At 30.0% G+C, this 19734-nt stretch overlaps 4 protein-coding genes across 5 annotated transcripts; 2 read left to right on the top strand and 2 right to left on the bottom strand.

Moving 5' to 3' along the window:
- Positions 1-2690: 2690 nt before the first annotated feature.
- On the top strand, positions 2691-4107 carry LOC106771064 (probable xyloglucan endotransglucosylase/hydrolase protein 10). Its single transcript, XM_014656957.2, has 4 exons — positions 2691-2921; positions 3009-3109; positions 3201-3394; positions 3567-4107. The coding sequence occupies exons 1-4, from the start codon at positions 2732-2734 to the stop codon at positions 3967-3969; spliced, it is 888 nt and encodes a 295-aa protein (XP_014512443.1). The 5' UTR covers positions 2691-2731; the 3' UTR covers positions 3970-4107.
- A 1586-nt stretch (positions 4108-5693) lies between these two features.
- LOC106771258 lies at positions 5694-7991 on the top strand. The gene is made up of 5 exons (XM_014657208.2): positions 5694-5909; positions 5995-6099; positions 7017-7087; positions 7218-7280; positions 7396-7991. Exons 1-5 carry the CDS (start codon positions 5843-5845, stop codon positions 7711-7713), a joined length of 624 nt encoding a protein of 207 aa, XP_014512694.1. The 5' UTR covers positions 5694-5842; the 3' UTR covers positions 7714-7991.
- Positions 7992-11164: 3173 nt separating this feature from the next.
- Positions 11165-15272, bottom strand: LOC106770679 (putative receptor-like protein kinase At4g00960). Of its 2 annotated transcripts, XM_022785685.1 has the most exons (8): positions 14404-15272; positions 13495-13617; positions 12722-12876; positions 12432-12642; positions 12255-12308; positions 12071-12167; positions 11755-11905; positions 11165-11659 (listed from the first exon to the last, which is right to left on the bottom strand). In XM_022785685.1, the coding sequence occupies exons 1-8, from the start codon at positions 15209-15211 to the stop codon at positions 11309-11311; spliced, it is 1950 nt and encodes a 649-aa protein (XP_022641406.1). In that variant the 5' UTR covers positions 15212-15272; the 3' UTR covers positions 11165-11308. The 2 variants fall into 2 exon arrangements, with proteins under 2 accessions (XP_022641406.1, XP_014511963.1); XM_014656477.2 differs by having other exon boundaries at positions 12071-12308.
- Positions 15273-18993: 3721 nt separating this feature from the next.
- On the bottom strand, positions 18994-19734 carry LOC106770678 (cysteine-rich receptor-like protein kinase 29; the record flags this gene model as incomplete). The annotated part of the gene is given in 2 exon segments (XM_022785686.1): positions 18994-19202; positions 19387-19734. Coding segments are annotated over 2 exon segments (443 nt in total), but the record flags the coding sequence as incomplete, so codon positions are not given.

Below are 19734 nucleotides of genomic sequence, written 5' to 3'. Positions count from 1 at the left end.
ATAACGTTGTGTAATGCTCCTATTCTCACTTAAATCTTTCTTCAAAGTTCAACTTTTAATGAATAATCATGTTGCATTTATCCAATATATTATTATCATCAACAAAATAATAAATTATTTACTTAGGAATGTATTTTCAATTAAAATCTAAATACTACTGATTTTAATTAAACATGCAGTCATCATACCTTGGTTCTTAAATGTTTATGTAATTTTTTAAAATTTACATTACAATTTTCTAAATTTTTTTAACATATTTATTACACAATTTTTATCTATCCACATTTTCATATCTTACACATATAAAAAAATCACATAATTAAATACATTTTTTCTTTGTTTTTTGAGATTCAACTTTTGTTTACTCAGAAAAATTATAAAAAGTAATTTATATATTTTTTTTTTAATTTTCACATTTACATTTTCATAATTTTCTAAATTTTTACATTTATATTTCAAAAAAGTTAACCTAAAACGTTATTTAACATGAGAAAAAAAATCATACAATTAGTTTTAAAAAATTATATCCATATATTTTTTAAATTTAGAGATCTATTCTATAAAAAATCGAGATATAAACGAATTTGAGTTTCACATTCAAATTTAATAATTGAAAGTGTTTAATCTTTATTATTTTTTATATAATAATAGTTGTAAGGGGTTTGCTAATTTACATAAGAAGGTTTACATTTTGATTTACATTTTAGCAAAGTGTACCAAATTTTAAGTTACAAAAATGTCTCCATTAAAAAAACAACTTTAAATTCAATAGTATTTTAATAATTTTAAAATTTAATTTAAAATAAAAAATAAAAGGTAGTTATTAAAAATTCTGATTGGTCCACATGTACAAGAGAAATTATTAGCTTTTATTATATATTTTTTAAAAGGTATTTGTTGTTTAAAATAAAAAATAAAATAAAAAGTAGTTGTTTTTTTAACCCGTTTTATAAATCCGGACGAGTTCTACAAACCCAGACGAGTTCTATAAACCCTAAACCATTATATTTTTTAAAAGGTAGTTGTTTTTTAAAATAAAAAATAAAATAAAAGGTAGTTATTTTTTAAAATTAAAAATAAAATAAAAGCTAATAATTTCTCTCGTGGACCAATCAATATTTTTAATAACTATATTTTATTTTTTTATTTTAAATTAAATTCTAAAATTATTAAAATACTCTTGGATTTAAAGTTGGTTTTTGTTTAACAGGGATATTTTTGTAATCTAAAACTTGGTACACTTTGCTAAAATGTATCAACGAAAAAACCACCTTACATAAATTAACAAACCCCTAGTTTTAAATAATTATTTCTTAATATATTTATCTTTTAAATCATTTTTCTTTAATAGATTTGTTATCCTAAAAAATTACTCCTCAATATAGTTACCTTTTCATTTTTAACTTTTTAAAATATGTACTTTTTTACACCCTTTTCAAAAATATTTATTTTTAAAAGTACTTATTTTCAAAGTAATATTTTTTTAAATTCTTTCCTTTATTTTTGAATGATAAAAAAAACTTCATTGTCGAATTTGTTTCCAATAAACTGAATTTCAGCCAAATTGTTTACACATAATTACATATGTAAAGGTTAACTTCTTTGTGTGTATCTTTTTAATTTTTTTTTTTTTATAAAACTCTTTTAAACATGTTGGAATAGTTAAAGGAATTGTTTGTCTTAAGTGCCCTTCTATTTCTGATTTTACATTTAGATAATAATATTTAGACAACATTTTTCTGACAACATTTGAACATTGATTACGTGTCAATCTGTGATTGGTCAAAAATTACTCCACAATAATGTTTATGATTATTATTATTATTGATTCTGGAGTAATTTTTCACCAATCACATGTTGACATGTAATGAATGTTTAAATATTGTCAAAAAAATATTGTCTAAATATCATTATCCTTTACATTTAATCCACTGTATCTCAAAGTAAACTATAGTTCCCTCTATAGACGTTGATAATTAGGGAAAAAAAATTACTTATTTTGTGAATATAATGTTTTGCTTTTGGAGGAAATTCTTTGTGAATACTTATTAGTAGGCAAGGAATAAAAAATATAGATACGTAACAGTAATGTGCCCTATAAGGGAAGGGAAGGAATAAACCTTTTGAAGGCCATGGAAAAATTGGAAGCTTTAAAACCAAGTTATCTTAAGGGAGAAAATCTAAGGAGGCAAGAAAGCAAATGTGTCGTCAGGTTTTGATTTCCATAAACTTTCTACTGAGAAAAAGAGGTAAAAGACCTTGCTTGAGCAAAGACTGATGATCAATGCCATCAAAATAAGTTTCCTTGCCGCAAGTTAAGTTGGATATGGATTTTTTTGAAAGCAAACTCTCTAATTCATCTTACAAAGTGTTCTTTGTTAGCAGACAACTAATTAAACATGTTTGGTTCGTAACACTGGAGACAGCAACTACGATATTCTCTCAAATATGTCAAAAGAACTTCACTTGATTATTCAATGCCACAATGGAGGTTACAGTAGTCATCACTTTAAGCCTACCAAAACATTTATTAATGTTGTAATGTAAACCTTGACGAATCCAGGTACTCTCTTCAACCAAGATTCCGACAGCTAAAAATTCCTTTACTTCCTTCTAAAGATATTCTTAATTTAACAAAACTGTCGTTGTCCTTCCCAAGCAATACCTATATATGGCTCATCAGTTATCATTTACAAGTTAGAGTCCTCAGACATATTCATTCACAGGAACCATGAAAAACTTCCACCCGGAGCTTATCTTCTTCATCGGATTTGTTTCCTTCAGTCTGTTTCAAGACTCAGCTGCATCAGTTGTTTCAACAGGAGACTTCAACAAGGACTTCTTTGTGATATGGTCTCCTACCCATGTGAACACATCTGCGGATGGACAGACAAGGAGCTTGAAACTGGACCAAGAATCTGGTACCAACTCTGAAGTTTAATTTCAACTGGCTGCTAGATTAAAACCAAATATCCTTCTTAGTTTTGAGTTTCGGTTGCTTCTTGCAGGAGCTGGTTTTGCTTCAAACCAGATGTTTTTATTTGGACAAATAGACATGCAAATCAAACTAGTGCCAGGTGATTCTGCAGGCACTGTCCTGGCCTATTATGTAAGCAACCCTTTACCTTTTTTTTTTCCTGATTGCTAATCTGAATCATAAAAGTATATACTAATTCAAGTTTGAGAATAAAATATGACAGCTTACCTCTGATCAACCTAATCGAGATGAGGTAGACTTTGAGTTTCTTGGCAATGTCTCCGGGCAGCCATATATTCTTCAAACAAATATTTTCGCAGATGGAACAGACAATCGAGAGGAGAGAATTTATCTGTGGTTTGATCCAACAAAGGACTTCCATACTTATTCAGTGTTGTGGAATATACACCAGATTGTGTAAGCGTCATCTACAATCAATGAAGAAATATCTGTTTCTGTTAAACTTGAGCAAAAGAGTTGTCTGAAGTTGAAAATGTTGAACATTTTTAATCTGTTTGTATGGCATGTAAACTTAAAAAGAATTGTGTTTAGAAAAGGTTAGTTGCAAAGATGACTTGGGGTTTTGCAGGTTAATGGTGGATATGATTCCCGTAAGAGTTTACAGAAACCATGGAGAGAAGGGTGTAGCATTTCCTAGATGGCAGCCAATGAGTCTGAAAGCCAGTTTGTGGAATGGTGATAGCTGGGCCACACGAGGTGGGCAAGATAAGATTGATTGGACAAAGGGTCCCTTCATAGCTTCATTCAGAAATTACAAGATTGATGGTTGTGTATGGAAAGGGAACCCAAGGTTTTGCAGAGCAGCTAGCCATGCCAATTGGTGGAACCAATACAGCTCTAGCACACTCACATCTGCACAAAGAAGGTGGTTCAAATGGGTCAGGAAATACCACATGATTTATGATTACTGCCAAGACACTCAGAGATTCCACAACAATCTTCCGAGGGAATGTTCACTTCCCAAATATTGATCACAAAGGAGGATGTTTTAAAAGCTTTTAGTTTCAGATCTGTTGTTACTATTGCTCTCAAAGTTTAATGCTACTTAGCTAAAAGCTGGCTTTCATATGCCAAGTGTTTTTAAAATTGCCAAATATCAAATTTTCATTTCAATGTTAAGAAAATTTAACGAGATATCGAGATCTTAAAAGACTATTCTATTGCACAAAAAAACATTTAAAACACTAAATTTTACATAAATTTCTAATTAGGATTTTAATATTTGAATTCTAATTAATTTATATACTAATAATTTGAAAGATTTTAAAAATTATTTATCAATTTATACTAAAAGTAGAAAAATAGATGAGTAGATAAGCTCTCGCTAAAATTGAGAAAAGAAGATTAATTTCTTAACTTATATAACTAATCTAAATAGAAAGTCGTAATTAAAAAATCCTAAATAAATTAATATTTTAGCTAAATTTGATTAAAATAATATAAATTTTGATTTATACCAATATTTATAATGGAGATTTTTTATATTTATAATTTTTTCCAATTTTATCTTTTAAATAAAAGTATTTTAAATTAAAATAATTATTTTACTATTTAAATGATCGTTTTTTAAAATTTTAACTGTTTTTCTTATTTGACTGTTTTCTTAAACTTATATTTTTTTCAATTAATTTTTTTTACAAAATAAATAAAAACTATTTACAATAAAAAATTATAATTTTATTGTAATAATTTAATTTACGCCCAGGTTACACATATATTTTCACTAATATTAAAGGAATTACGTTTATAAAATATACCAGTGATAATAATAAATATATTTAACTTTTAAAATCATGCTAAAACTAAGAAAATAATATACAGTGTAAAACCCAAACTTTAGCACCAAATAATATTTTTTAAATACTTTAATGGTTTCCATAACTATATTCGCATGTTAACGGAATTATATTTGTGGTATGGGTTACCTAATTTACCGCTCTGTTATTTTCAAAAGATTGGTCAACATGTCAATTCTAAGTTATTTCATCACGAGTAATTACTTTTATTAAATATCACTCATTTAAAAACTCTTAATCTTAATCTTGTATTTGAAATGTACTCTATTTCATCTCCAGAAAAAGTCTTAATCGAGTAGTAAAATCTCTAAAAAAAGTAACTTTGACTTTAATTTATTTGAATTGCCTATTAAAATAACTACATTTTCTTAAAGACTCTATTGATATTTGCAATAAAAAACAGTTTCTATTTAGTATCATTAAAATAATTTTATAATTTGAATTTAGTTGTTTTATTTTATTTTTTTCATATTTTAGAAAAAAAAATAAAATAAAGGGTAAGCTGAATCTGCACCCTGTCAATTTTCTTTCTGTACCTATCATAGTTTCCAAAAAAAAATCCAGAATAGGAATGAATGAGTATTTTTCAGAAAATTAAGGTGAGTGTTTTTTGAAAAAAAAATTCAAAATTGATTTAGTGTATTCCGGAAAATAAAATTCCAAATGATGTGGTGCAGGAAAAAAAATTGATGGAATGCAGGAAGAAACAGCCTTAAGATAATTATGCCACCCACAAACAGCTCAACGTCATGCCCACAGAGCCCAATTAAATAATGGTTATTTATTTCTACACCCCTCCGTTTCCTTTTGCACCTCTATATGTATGAATTTTCCTTATTGGTGTTTGATTTTACCCTAATTGGACACGCAAGCCCACAACAAAGTTCCCAGAGGAGAAATCCACAATGTTATGCCAATTCTTTTTTCAACTAAGATAATTCGCCTAACCTAAGTGTGTAGTTCCTGATACAACGTCTGCATTGGTTGCTTCCTTCAACGCTGTGCTGTCCGTAACTGTCAGCGGCATTGAGAAAGGTGACAACAAGATATGGCAGAGAGAAGAAGCAAAGAGCTTTTGCAGTTGGAGCATAAGGGCACGCCCCTTTCTTCCTTAGGTCTGTATCTTTCTTCAATGGAATTTGCTTTCTTATTTTCCCTTTTCTTGGGCACTCATGATGAATTTGCCTTTTGTTTGTGCAGAATCCGCTCTTCTTCTAAGTGGCAATAAAAGAGAAGCAGACGCTCAAAGTCGGAAACTCCCCTCTCACGGCACTCCCCTCACTGCTCCACTTCCACCAAGCCAACGTACTGTTTCAATTTCATCCCAAATCTTTAAATTTTACATCTTTTCATTAAGGCATGCCTCAATCATTGGTTAATCACTTTAAAGTCAAAGTTTGTTGTGGATGCTTATTCTTTAATCTGCTTATGTTTCTTTTTCGTTATTTTAGCTAGTTAACTGATGACTGATATACGTCTCTATGCCTAGAGTCTACCATTATAATATGTCTCGTGCTGTACACAAGGCCCTTTCAACTGCTTCACAATCAATATATTTAATTAATAGCATTAGATTTCTCAACGATTTGTGTAATTTTTCTAGAATCACCCTTAAAACTATTGGCTTTCAGTTTTTGTTCCGGCCTAGCCCAAGGGTGATGATCATGTACCTCCATGGAGAGTCTCTTGATATGAGATATGAGCCTTCAAGCCGAATGCTACGGGTTTGATGTTCTTTAAGTAGTCTTCTTGCTGGGTACAACACAGGGTGGCAATTGCAAGGATTCTATTTCTATGGCTCATGTTTGTGAGAGGAGAGCTTAGAGGTGGCTAAGATTAGAGAAATAAATAGCACATCTTATGTAGGCTAATGTGAAACATTTTCAGTCTTTTTTGTCTGTGCGTGATGGTGCCAGTCGGGTTTTTTCTGCCTGCTCACGTGGGGTTTTGTAATTGTTTTACAACTATTTTGTATATTATTGGTCTCTCGAGAAATTTCCATCACTTAATTGTAAACTTTTGGTTTGAAGGAAAACTAAACATGTAGGTGACAGACAGAAAAAATATAAAGTTACCTTTAACCTGATTAATATTCCACTGTTCAACTGGGTTTATATTACACTGCCCGGTCATATTCCGCTTATAAGCATTGCTCTAGTTACTTTCAGTATGTAACACAACTCTAAGAAGACGAAGTTATGAAATTTTGTTTGTTGATGCAGTTTTAGGGAAGGTTAAAGACTTCCTGGGAGTGATGTCAGAAGCAAATAAGCGGCTGGAACTTGATGCAAAGGTTAAATCTGGGTTTCTGATCGATTCCATTTTTTTCACCGCTTTTCAACTATTTTGTTTCTCTATTTTTTTTTCTCATTTCATAGCTCTAAATATATCCATATTCACACACATAAATATATTGCCTGTAGGAACATCCAGAGAATTACGATATTGAAGAGCTAACTGGAAACGAATCTGAAGTTATTGAAATGGTCAGTGTCAATCACACTCTATTTTCTTCCTTTGTACACCTAGCTGTGTATATATTACTGACTTGCAAATGATGAATTAAACTATTTATTTTTCTTTAATTTTCAATTCTTGCAGGATTTGATGCTTGGTGTCGCTGATCTTAAGACACCGGAGGCAGTGGCTGCTGCTGAATCTGCAATTTCCACTTGTCAGCCTGTGATTTCATTGGCTGCTGATGGTAGTGAAACAGATTCGGAGGATAGTGGTGCTGATGATGACAGTGAGGATGATGAAAATGAAAGCAGTGAAAATTATTGCAAAGATGGAATCGATGGTGAAAATGGAAATGGGTCAGTAATTAAAGAATCTATTTCTGGTAAGGATAATATTCATGAAAAACAAAAGGGAACTGGTCATTCCAAGAAACGTCCAAGGATTGTTGAGCTCTCGTGAGCCTATATGGTTTTTTAGGATTAGATCCTCATGTATACTGAGATGATTTCGATCAGTTACGCTATATTTCGATCTGGTTGGTTGGACTTATGCTGAATTGAAATATAACCATAGCCTCCCACACGTATGAGATGATACAGTGGAAAAGCTTCCATTCTTCACAATGTAAAGTTCTCTATTTTTACGGCCTCTAGGGCAGGGGCAACCGGTAAAAGGACAATGCTTGTCATTGTTATACAGTTCTATTTTTAAATTAATGCGTACTTGCATTACTTAAATTACCGTCCTTGTGAATTTTTCTTCCTCAGCGAGTGAGAAAAGAAGACAACACAGAAGAAACAATCTCAAGAACCAATACACAAAAATTAAAAACGTACATCTTATCTGAAATGTGTCCATGTATTGCATACTCAGGTGCCATATATCCACTGCGTAATACCAATACGAGAATATTTTAGCTTAATTAAGCAAAATCTTTTCACAATCACCAACTTTTCCGTAGTTTTCAACTGCCAAACCCAATAATTCCATACTATTAACGCGAAATAAGCTATAACACATTTGAGTACTTACAGCTTTCCCACACTTGTGGATATGTTTTCATGAGTTTGATTCATGCCAAGCTGTCTTGCCAAACAAAAATTAGATATTTTAGGATTATTTTTTCGTTCAAGAGAATATTACTTGGTGTAAGATTACGATGCACAAAACGCAATTGAGAATATTCATGGAGGTAAAAAATTCCCCGAGCAACGCCTGCAATGATTTTGTGACGTTTTTCCCAATCTAACTCTGCTCTCTTGGTTTCATCTGCATACGCAAACATGCAGTTAGAGGTATGGTCCAATTAAACATACATTTACGTTGCACTTACGAAATATGAAGCAATCAATGCTTTTATTATGAACAAATTCATGGACAAGTAGCCTTTCTATTCCTTCCATACAGAAACCAAGCAGCTTAACTACGTTTGGGTGCCGAAGCTTGGCCGCTATAAGCACTTCATTCTTGAATTCTATACTTAATTGTTCAGAACTCCTTGACAACCTTTTGATGGCAATCTCTTGTTCATTCAAAAGCCTACCCTGAAAATGTTTCAGTCAGGAATAGTAAGCTCTCCATGACATATTACTGCAATCTTACTTAGACATGAACAAAATACATCATTTAAACTTTAAAAGAGTTTTCTTCTTTACTACAAACATGTTATCATACTCACTTTTTATGTTTGGTGTATTATAAACAATATAAATAGTCGTTATAAAATATATAAAATTATAATTTCTTTCTAAATATTTGATATTTTAGAAAAGAGAATAAGTTCTTTTGATATTAAATATGTGTTAATATTATGTTTTTTTTATAAATCTTTTTTATAATTTCATAAAAATTAATTAATTGATAGTAAAATAGTAAGAAATCAAGTATTGGTATAAAGATATATCCGTTTCCAGTAAAAATCAGAACGAGACAAAATTTTAATACAAGTTGAATTTATAATTAAGGATGGAAATAAATATTTTCTTTTTAGGATAAGTAGGAAATAAATAAACACTTTCCTGTCCTGTCTTGTTATCATCACTGATATGGACACTCACAAAAATACTAATGTTTTAATTATTTTAGTTTTTAATTTAAAATAATAACACGTATGATTGTATTATTAAAATAATGAAATCGTTTTTAAAATTTATATTTGGTTGCCGGGTTTGAAACGAAATACGTTTAATTTTTTTTTGATGTGGAAGTAGAAACAGAACTCTCTCAATTCAAAAGGGGGAGCTTGATGTTTAGTAGGTGATATTGATCTCGACAGGTTTCTAAAAAGCATATCTTTCACATAGTTGACGGACTAGAGGAGGACTTAAGTTAACCATATATCTCTTAAATAAATTTATATTTCATATTATATTATTTCATAGAGATTAATATATGTTCATGGTTAATATATTTTCTTAAAAATCAATGAATTAAAACTAAGTCTTTTTTCTGTTTTTTAGATCATTACTATCAGATTTAATAATTTTACCACACACATTTAAAAAGAATAAAGCAAATCTTAATGATAAACAGTGAAGAGGTAAATTATAAACCGAAGAAGGTTGACATGAAAATAGGATAGTTCAAATTAAATGCAGACGCTGATTAAGTCGGTCCATTTCCATGTCCCACACTGCACAGTTTTAATATTGTTTTGTTTTTGTGGTGAATGAAATAAAAGAATAAACTCAAAAATTACTGAAACAATGGCGGACTTGTCAGAAATATATATATATATATATATATATATATATATATATATATATATATATATATCAATAAGTAATACCAATTGCTTATACATATTTTCATACTTTTTTTATTATTAATTTTATCTTTTTTATAGCTTATAATTAATTGATCTTTTAATAAAGTATTAAATAATAACTTATTTTTAAAGTTTGGATCCCTTGTTTTTTATATAATTTTTTTTTTTTAATTTTATCTTTTCATGATTTTTAATTATCTCACATTTAATAAATTAAAGTTAGAAAAATATATTTTACTTTTACTTTTTAAAACAATATTATTTAAAAAATAATATATATTTATTAATAATACAAATTGTTTGCATTATCATATATATAATATAGATTATTGGATGAATTGTGCAATACACATTAAACAAGTATGTTCATACATTGATTATATAAGTACAATTTAGACAAGTCTAGTGATAGACATTAGATAAGTCTATCCATACACCAATTAGACGAGTATTGCAGAAGACATTAGATGACTCATTCCATACCTTGAATAGACGAGTCATTCTATACATTGAATATATGATTTTAATAATATACATGAGATGAATATGTCCACACACTGATCAAACGAGCAGTATTATAATACATATTAGACGAGTTTGTCTATACATTGATTAGATGAGTTTAACAATATACCTTAAACGAATCTATTCATTCGATGAGTCTAGTAATACACATTAGACGATTTTATCCATTATTTGATTAGATGAGTTTTACAATATACATTAGACTGATTTGTTCATATATCGAATAAATTAATCTAGCAATATTAGATAAGTTTATACATATACTAATTAGACGAGTATAACAACACATGAGTTTGTTAATGTATTGATTAGACAATTCTAGTAATACATCTGATTATTTTTCTCCCATTCTTCCATCCCTTAATTATTTGAAAATTTATTTGTAAAATTAAATTAATTCTTTATTACTGGTAAATTAAAGAAATTTATTTAAAAATTGTAAATTTATTATTTGTGCATTGGTGAATTATTAATATCACTAATCTCACCTAAATTTAAACATTTACATAAAAAGGCCACTTCAATGCTAAGATGGTAGAGGGAGTGTTTAGTTTAATGTAACTATAATTTCTATAATTAATATTTAAAATACTTATTCAATAAATAACATTTCTCCCTCAAAACTTAACAACAATAAAAAAGCATTAAAGAGCAGCTTATGCAGCAAGCAACGAACATGTATTAAACAAATGTAGTAATCAGTAACGTTGCTTTTGAGATTCTTCTTAATCTCAATATATAAACCAAGGGAGTGATGAAAATCTAGCGAGGATATGGGTCAGTAATTGAAGCCTCATTGATGGAATCTTGGTCTGATCTATTGGTGGATTCTCTTGATCTTGTCGTCCCTGAATTAATCTCCCATATCTGCATGTCTGCAAAGATTCCAGACATGGCATTCCCATAAAGTGCAGGTGCCACAGGTACTTGCAGACTGAAAGAATGACTATTCAGCATGGCTACAACGGAAGCCATGGTGGGTCTCGCAGCTGCATTGTCTTGTACACACAGTAACCCAATATGGACGCATCTCATTATTTCACTTTCTGAACCATTGTTTAACGTAGGATCTACAATATTTCTTGCTCTTCCTTCCTTCCAACTTCGCCATGCCTGCATGCATGCATCAATTTTTTCACTCACGTAAGATTCTCAAATTTCATACTTCCAACGCTAAACAACATAAATGGAACAAAATTCCGACTTACAATATCGCGTAGATCTCCCGTTTCCTCTCCATGTTGAATGCTACTGATTTTCTGGCCACTTACAATCTCAAGAATCAATACACCAAAACTAAAAACATCTGACTTCTCTGAAAACTGTCCATGCAATGCATACTCAGGTGCCATATATCCACTGCATCAGAAACAAAACTTAGTTAAACAAAACCATTTTACAATCATCTTCGAATATATATATATATATATATATATATATATATATATATATATATATATATATATATACCGCATTTTTCAGTTGCTAAACCTAAACATTATTAAGCTAATTAGTTTTACTTACTATGTCCCAACAACTCTCTGTGTCTCTTCATGCGTTTGGTCCACGACAAATAACCTTGCCAAGCCAAAATCTGCTATCTTAGGGTTCATCTCTTCGTCTAAGAGAATGTTACCAGCTTTGAGATCACGATGGATAATGCGCAATCGAGAATCTTGATGGAGGTAGAGAATACCTCGAGCAGTACCTGCAATGATTTTGAAGCGCCTATCCCAATCTAATTGTGCTCTCTTGGTTTCATCTGAATTTACACAGACAAGAGATACTTATGAAACTTAAGACTATATAATTAAGCTAAATGTCAAGGCATAACTGAAATAGCAGAGGTATGGTCCAATTAACCAGACATTGAAATTAAACCTACCAAATATGAAGTAATCAAGGCTTTTATTTGGAACAAATTCATAGACAAGTAGCTTTTCTCTTCCTTCCATACAGAAACCAAGTAGTCTAACTAAATTTCGGTGCTGAAGTTTGGCCACTAAAAGCACCTCATTCTTGAACTCTGCATCTCCTTGTCTAGAATTAGCTGACAACCTTTTGACGGCAATCTCTTGTCCATTGGGTAGCGTACCCTGAAAATATATCAGTAAGGAACGGTAAGTTGTCTGCAAGTAGCCTATGTATGTATACCATATTTTGAAGAAGTTATACCCTGTAAACAGCTCCAAATCCACCCTGTCCGAGTTTATTAGAATCAGAAAAGTCATTTGTAGCATCTCGTATGATGTTAAATCTGATTTGCAATGGCTCAGAAGCATCAATTCCATCATCACCATCATCATCATCATCTAGTTCTTCTTGTTGAGCTTCACATAGGGAACGGTTTTAAAATGTTGCGTGATGCCAGAGTAATCTTAAAATAACCTTTCTCCCAATGAATTTATAAAAAACTCAACGCAGTCTAAAAGTAACGTTGTAATTTTATAAGGAAAAACATGTTTTGATGCATATTTTTTTATAACATTCTGATAGAACATTCTGATAGAACATTCTGATAGAACACATCGTATTATTTTTTTATTGGTTGATTATTTATTTATTATTGTACTGATATATTCTAAATCTAAATGAAAAAACTCGGTCTACTCTTTCAAAATATTGTAAAAGAATGTGTTAATATGTCATTGCCCCAATTTTAAATGGTTACTGACTTCCCCTGCAGTTGACTGTTCCTAACAGCAATTGAGTAAAAGCATGATTTGAATTAGTTATTTGAAAATTATTATTTTTTTTTTTTTTGCAAACTGGGCTCTTTATCTCTCACACGATTTAATTTTAGGAATCACTCTTTTAACAAACTTGATATATCTATCTGCAAATATTTCGATCAAGTTATGATGTTAGATTGAGTTGTATAGTATTTAAATCGCTGCAATAACCATTACATAGAAAACATGTCACGGTAAACCAGTGGTTCCACTTACTTTCAAACCTTTTCCGTGGCTTCCTCGCTGTTAAACGAATGTAGATAAAAATAAGCACCGCGAAAACAATTACAACAACTGCTACTGCTACTGCTATTATTATGATAGTTGCGTTGCTCTTTCCTGCACAAATCAGAATCCTCAGAGGGACATTCCGCAGATAAATACCATATATAAAACATCAACAAATTCAATAACTAATTATTAAGGCCATCTCAACACGGTTTTTTTATTGCATTGTATTAGACATAATTTGAAGGAAAAAGATATCTGAAAAAACAGAACAGTCTCAACTTCCATCCAACCCTTTTTTTTATGAGCAAAGAATTTATATATAACATAAATGAGATAATTTAACTAATTACACAATATTTACAATCAGTAGTCTCATAAATATAGATCTAAAAACACTTACAATAATAATGAATAAAGACACATAAGGGTATATTGTTAGTGTTTCACAAAATGAGGATCTCCCTACCACCACTAGTATCAATATTTCTTTTATCTCCCACTAGTACTAGTTGTCTGTTAGCATTTGACGGTCTATTATTTTCACTCTCTGACTATGTATTTATCAATTTTTTGGCTACCTAAGAGCATATTACTTTTTTCTGTCATATGAATATGGAAAACAAAACCAGACAATTATCGACCTTATTACCTAAAAGCTGTCTTAGTTGAGTACCATATTTGGTGATCTATATATACACGCTGTTTGACCAACTTAGTCAACAAATAGATATAAGTGTTAACAGACCCGAAAGCCATATTTAACCAAACTACTACACTAGAGGTGGAAGAAGAAAATGTTTAAATAAATTCTGTAACAAAGGTAAAAACTGTACATGCATGAGTATAGTTCAGCAAGAACAATAGAATTAATTGAGATAGTATAAGAAGTAGTACCGGTGGTGGAAGGAGGAGGAGCTGGTGGTACAAATGCTGGATCTCCATAGAACTTAAAGGAGGTTTCGAACCGCATATTACAACTTGGTCTAACAACCCTGCCACCTATCTTGTCTTTACAACAATCTATTGGGATACGTTCAATGGACTGAGACAAGCAATCAGCACACTCTGACTCTTCCAAGTCCGGTGTGCACTGAACTAGACCATATATGACCTTTGAACCTGATGATATACCATCTGCAGCATACTTAACACGAGAGTCACCTGATGCAGCTATTCGACTTAGGTTACGTAGCAAGGTGTTGACATCTTCATTGAACTCATCCAAATCCGATGCATTCCTGTCGTTGTTAGCATAAAAAGCAGGTCCAATTTCCATAAGGCCGAATATATTGCGGTCTGAGTAGCGCAACATACACTGCTCATCCTCGTACCAACCAATTGCTTCCTTTCGGTTTGGACAAAGTTCAGTGAGATTGGTCCTGGAACCGTTGAGGCATGTGCGGCAGTTCTCTGGCTGAACATCTCCTCTACACAGCCCAATGGCGTACACTTTATCAGTGTTTTCGCCATTTGAGAAATTGTAGAAACCGTAATGGATTTCTGTATTGGAAATGAGAGTGGACAAAAGGGTGTTGAGGTTGGTGTGGTAGGTGCTGTTGGCCGTGTAGTCTCCTCTATCGTTATCATGATCACAGAAGTAGTGGAAGTTTTGTGTAGTGTTGGCTGCTATAACTTGAGATATAGAATTTGTTATCAGAAGACAAAAGAGAAAGTAAAGTAGCCTTGGCGAAAGCTGAGACATGTTGGATTGTTGATTGTTTTGTGAGGAATAAGAAAAAAAAATGGGATGAGAGGAACCTTTATCAGATAGAATAAGTTTAGTGATTAAGTCCATGAAACTTCCTTAGTTACTACCTTCTTCACGTATCATTGACGTTTTCAAATTCAGTTTGCCTTGTATTAGTCAAATGCAACAGTTTCAATGAATTTTCAACAAAGATCTCTAATTTTTTGAGCTAAATTAATCACCTTTTTTTGTCGTTTATATCCTTATTAATTTTAATTAATTTACCTAAATAAATTATAATCTAAAAAGTTAATTATAAAACAAAAAAAAAGATATTACAAATATTTTGTTAAAATAAAATAAAAAATATTATTTTTCTTATCTATCCTAAACAATAGTAAACCACAATTAAAAAAGGGGAAACTTAATAAAACCCAAATAATTATTAAAAATTTAATTAAAAGTTCTCAAATTTATCATAAATTTAAAATTTAATTAAATTTTTTTATTTTTCTCTTTTAGCCGTGTTTATAATAATTATTTTTAACAAACTCAACTTTGAACCATGAACTCAAATTTCAACTTTTAATTGACTTAAGGTGGTTTAAAAAAAGAAGCAAATCAAGGGTTGTGGTAGAGTATATTAAGCTCCATTTAAACTCTTCTTCCAATAAGGAGTCGGGTAGAGCTAAAATGTCAATCCATGTTACCCAAAAATAATGTTTGTTTCCCAATTTTGAAGATAGCTAATGCTTAAATTGGAGTATATCTTTTGTATTCGCAATTAAAAGTTAAAAATGTCATTGTTTGGAAATTTCACATCAGATATGCTCAAGTCTTCGTGGTTAATTATGAGAGAATACCACATCTGGCACATTTTGTTAGTGTTATATTAATATTACTTTTATAATGGTAGCATAGTATTTTGGAATGCACTTCCACTATACATTGGAAAACTTATGTTTATGTAGACAGTGGTATTGCACGAGTTTAAGGATATTTTTTTTCTACAAAAGAAATGATCTAAGATTAGGATTTTAATTTGGAATTTTTTAACAACTTTTTTTTATAATTTTTTTCAATACCTACTTGATAGTTCGTTATTGATTTCTTGTGATTTTCCATTTTAATTTTTTTTTAAAAATAAATTCAAACGAGATCAATAAAATAAAAGGATGTGACCATTGTTATGAAAAGTTATTAACATAACAAAGTCATTGGGTTTGTATTTCTTCTTTCAATTTTTTAACCTTTCCAAATAATATAAAATGGAAATTAATGTCTTGTTCACTTAAGTAGATTTGGGGGAGAGTAATTGAAAAGATTTGGTGATAAATTTTTTTCTTGTTTATTTGAATAAATTTGGAAGTAAATTTTGTTAATCTGTCATATAAATTAAATCCTACACTAATTCTCACAAATTTTTATTTCCAAATCTACTATCACTTACTTTCAAATCTATTCAAATATACAGTAAAAAAAATTACTTTCAAATCCTTTCAATTAGTCTCCTCCAAATCCACTTAAGTGAACAAGACCTAAGTGTGTGTTAGTGTTAAAAGTAAATAAAGTACATCTAAACTTAATTTGTATCATAATCATGTCTTTTATGGCTCGAGTAAGTCGTAAAAACGAACTTTTACACCACTTTATATTATCAACAACATTACTATACCCCTCAAACACTAATTTTATTTTACACTTTTACTTTTGGAAAAATTAAACTTTTTTTTCCCTACTTTGTATTTAAATGTAACGAAAAATATGAGTGTCAATTTCTTAAATAAAATTGTTTAATAAAAGGCGAGTTTGACGTGTTTAAATAAAATGTTTTTATGAGAAAACATACAAGTAAAACATTATACAAAACTCATAAAAATCTAATAAAAAGGAATTTATTGAAATTTGTATAATTTTAAATATCAAATTGTTCTTTTTTATTTTTTTATACTCTCAATTTAATATGATCAGATTTTATTGTCTTCTAAAACATATTTATTAGAATACTATAAATAATTAGTATATAAAAATTATGATCTAATACCACAATACCTTTTTATTTAACATACATATTATATTAGTATAATCAAAAGTCAAATATTATTTAAAATTAAAATATTTTTTTTTAAAAAAAGTATTGTTAACTTAACTAAACGTTATCAAAATTTATTTACATTTAAATAAAATATGTATTTTCTATTACTTATAATATGAATGAAGGTAGTAACTTATTGTGTTAACATAATACGAACGTCGAGTATTTAACTTTATCACTCGTAAAAGGAGTGTCGTCTCAATCATGTAGAAAAATGATAAGGGAGGAGTCCACTGAAAAATCTGCAATAAAGCGTGTCCATTAAGATAGCATGTGAATAAAGGAAGATATATGTCATCATGTCTTTGATTATGGACAAAATATCCCAAATGAATTCATCTTACTTAAAAACATTTTTATTTTAATTTAAATTAATTAGTACATTGTATGAATGTCTAGTCAATCACAGTTTAGACGATCAATTATAGTACGAGTGATTAATGAATCTCGTTGGTTATCAAACAAGTTGATCGATCATGTAACAGTATTGATCGTACATTATCTTACAGCTCAAAACTCAAACTAGTGAATCTAACCAAACACTAAACAGGTCAACTAATCATAATTTGGATGAATATCCTACAAACTAGAAGAACACTAACTAGTGAGTCTAACAAAAAACCAAAGAGGTTGACTAATCATACACAAATTCATAAAAATGTCTCACAGTTCCGAATTCAAGTCATTGAGACTAATCAACCACATCAAATAAGATGACTCGCTATGTACCAACTCGGATAACCAATCACCAGTTCAAAGAGTAGTACTGACCTAACACTTGATTTTGGAAACTAGCATCGGGAAAGTAATGGATCCATCCGCAAAATATATTGATAATTATGAATTGTTATTACTGAAAGATATTTCTGTCAATAAATTTTGTTGCTAAAATGACTTAGAAGTTTTTACTTTGTTCATAGGGATGATAAAACTCTTCAATAATTTCATAGATAAACATATTAATTTAAGCTACATTAAATAGAAAACTAAGTATTTATTTTTAAAATACAAATTTATACATGTTAATCATGAACATTTTATTAAAATTTTCATCGGTCTTAGTTGTTTAATATGATTAGGTAAAAATTCAAGGAAATGTTAATCCCAGATAATGTATTATTGTAAAAGAAAAAGTCATTCCAAAGAAAAAAAAAGTTGTTGAAATCATATAACAAATGCACTTTCGATCTTCTTTTAATGAATCAAATAAAAAAATTTCAAAGGTCTGTACTCATCCTTGTACGTGTTTAACATAAGCATTAGAGAGTGTACTGGACAAAAGTATTAAATGACGCAAATAAAGACCGTCTAGTATCAGTTATCTTTTGTTAAGTTAATTAAAATGTCTTGAACTGCTTCCAATTAAGTAACTGACTTGTAACACGCTATAGGCTTAGATAACAGTTGTCTATGCTTGTGAGCTTAATTGTTAATAGACCATAACATTACTCATATCTATTTTTATTTTGTAAATTCTTTATTCTTCATATCAGATTTATAGAGATTTTTTACTTTCCTTTATTATTCCGAATGTAGAATATTTATTAACAAATAAACTTTTAAACTCACTTTATATTTAATATTTTACCTCTTAATTTTTTTTTTCTTTTACAGATACAAGTTCTTTTTCTTCTAATAATTATATTATTCTTCAAAATGAAGTTTACAAAATTAAAAACAATAAAAGTTTACACACATAAAGGGTAAAGTTGTCTCCAAAGTTACAAATGAAATTGCTGCAGCATATTTAGGACAAGATTCTTTTGATGATACAGCTATGTATGCTAAGTGAAATTACTTTCAAAACATTTCTCTCTCAAATAAAAACAGAAAAGGACACAACAAAACAACACAACAACAGTATGGAAGAGACTGTATCTGCATAAGTACTTCCTGACGCATCGTGGTTATCTGCATAATAAACCAGAATAATACAGTGACATGAAATATACATCTAAGGGATATTATATAATTAAAAAAAGAACTATAATAATAAAAGTTAACAGTGATTTGTTATTAAATAGAAATTATTTTGCGCTATTAATCATCATTAAACTTTTAGTAAAAGTGGAAATAAGCATAAATTGACGAGTACCTTCTGCGGAAGTGTTAGTAGTGACCATAGAAGGTGGCGAAAAAGATGGTGATGGTGAGGGTGAGGGTGTGGGTGCTGGTGGTATATACGTTTGAGCCCCATAGAAGAGAGAGGAAGTTTCATATCTGAGATTGCAACTGGGTCTAACAATTCTAGTTCCTATTTTACTATGGCAACAATTTGGGACTTCATTGATGGACTGAAGCAAGCAGTTATCGCAGTCGGGTCCAGACAAATCAGGCGTGCACTGCACAAGGCCGTAAATGAATTTGTTATCTGGTCCAGTTGCATTTGCTGTAGCATATTTGGTACGAGAGTCTCCTGATGCAGCTTTGCTCCTCAACCCAT

This window comes from Vigna radiata, chromosome 8, assembly GCF_000741045.1.
Source record: "Vigna radiata var. radiata cultivar VC1973A chromosome 8, Vradiata_ver6, whole genome shotgun sequence".
In the NCBI taxonomy this organism is placed as follows: Eukaryota; Viridiplantae; Streptophyta; class Magnoliopsida; order Fabales; family Fabaceae; genus Vigna; species Vigna radiata.
The sequence above is the reverse complement of the archived record's forward strand: the minus strand, read 5'-3'. Positions and strand labels throughout refer to the sequence as shown.

Bases quoted from the DNA above. Each gene is read 5' to 3' on its own strand.
- LOC106771064 (XM_014656957.2), top strand. From the start codon at position 2,732: ATGAAAAACTTCCACCCGGAGCTTATCTTCTTCATCGGATTTGTTTCC. The intron at 2,922-3,008 runs GTACCAACTCTG...TGCTTCTTGCAG, and splicing joins GAAACTGGACCAAGAATCTG to GAGCTGGTTTTGCTTCAAAC. The intron at 3,110-3,200 runs GTAAGCAACCCT...AAAATATGACAG, and splicing joins GCACTGTCCTGGCCTATTAT to CTTACCTCTGATCAACCTAA.
- LOC106771258 (XM_014657208.2), top strand. From the start codon at position 5,843: ATGGCAGAGAGAAGAAGCAAAGAGCTTTTGCAGTTGGAGCATAAGGGC. The intron at 6,100-7,016 runs GTACTGTTTCAA...TTGTTGATGCAG, and splicing joins TCCACTTCCACCAAGCCAAC to TTTTAGGGAAGGTTAAAGAC. The intron at 7,088-7,217 runs GTTAAATCTGGG...TATTGCCTGTAG, and splicing joins GGCTGGAACTTGATGCAAAG to GAACATCCAGAGAATTACGA.
- LOC106770679 (XM_014656477.2), bottom strand. From the start codon at position 15,211: ATGTCTCAGCTTTCGCCAAGGCTACTTTACTTTCTCTTTTGTCTTCTG. The intron at 12,309-12,431 runs GTAGGTTTAATT...GTGTAAATTCAG, and splicing joins CCTTGATTACTTCATATTTG to ATGAAACCAAGAGAGCACAA. The intron at 11,906-12,070 runs GTAAGTAAAACT...TTTCTGATGCAG, and splicing joins CAGAGAGTTGTTGGGACATA to TGGATATATGGCACCTGAGT.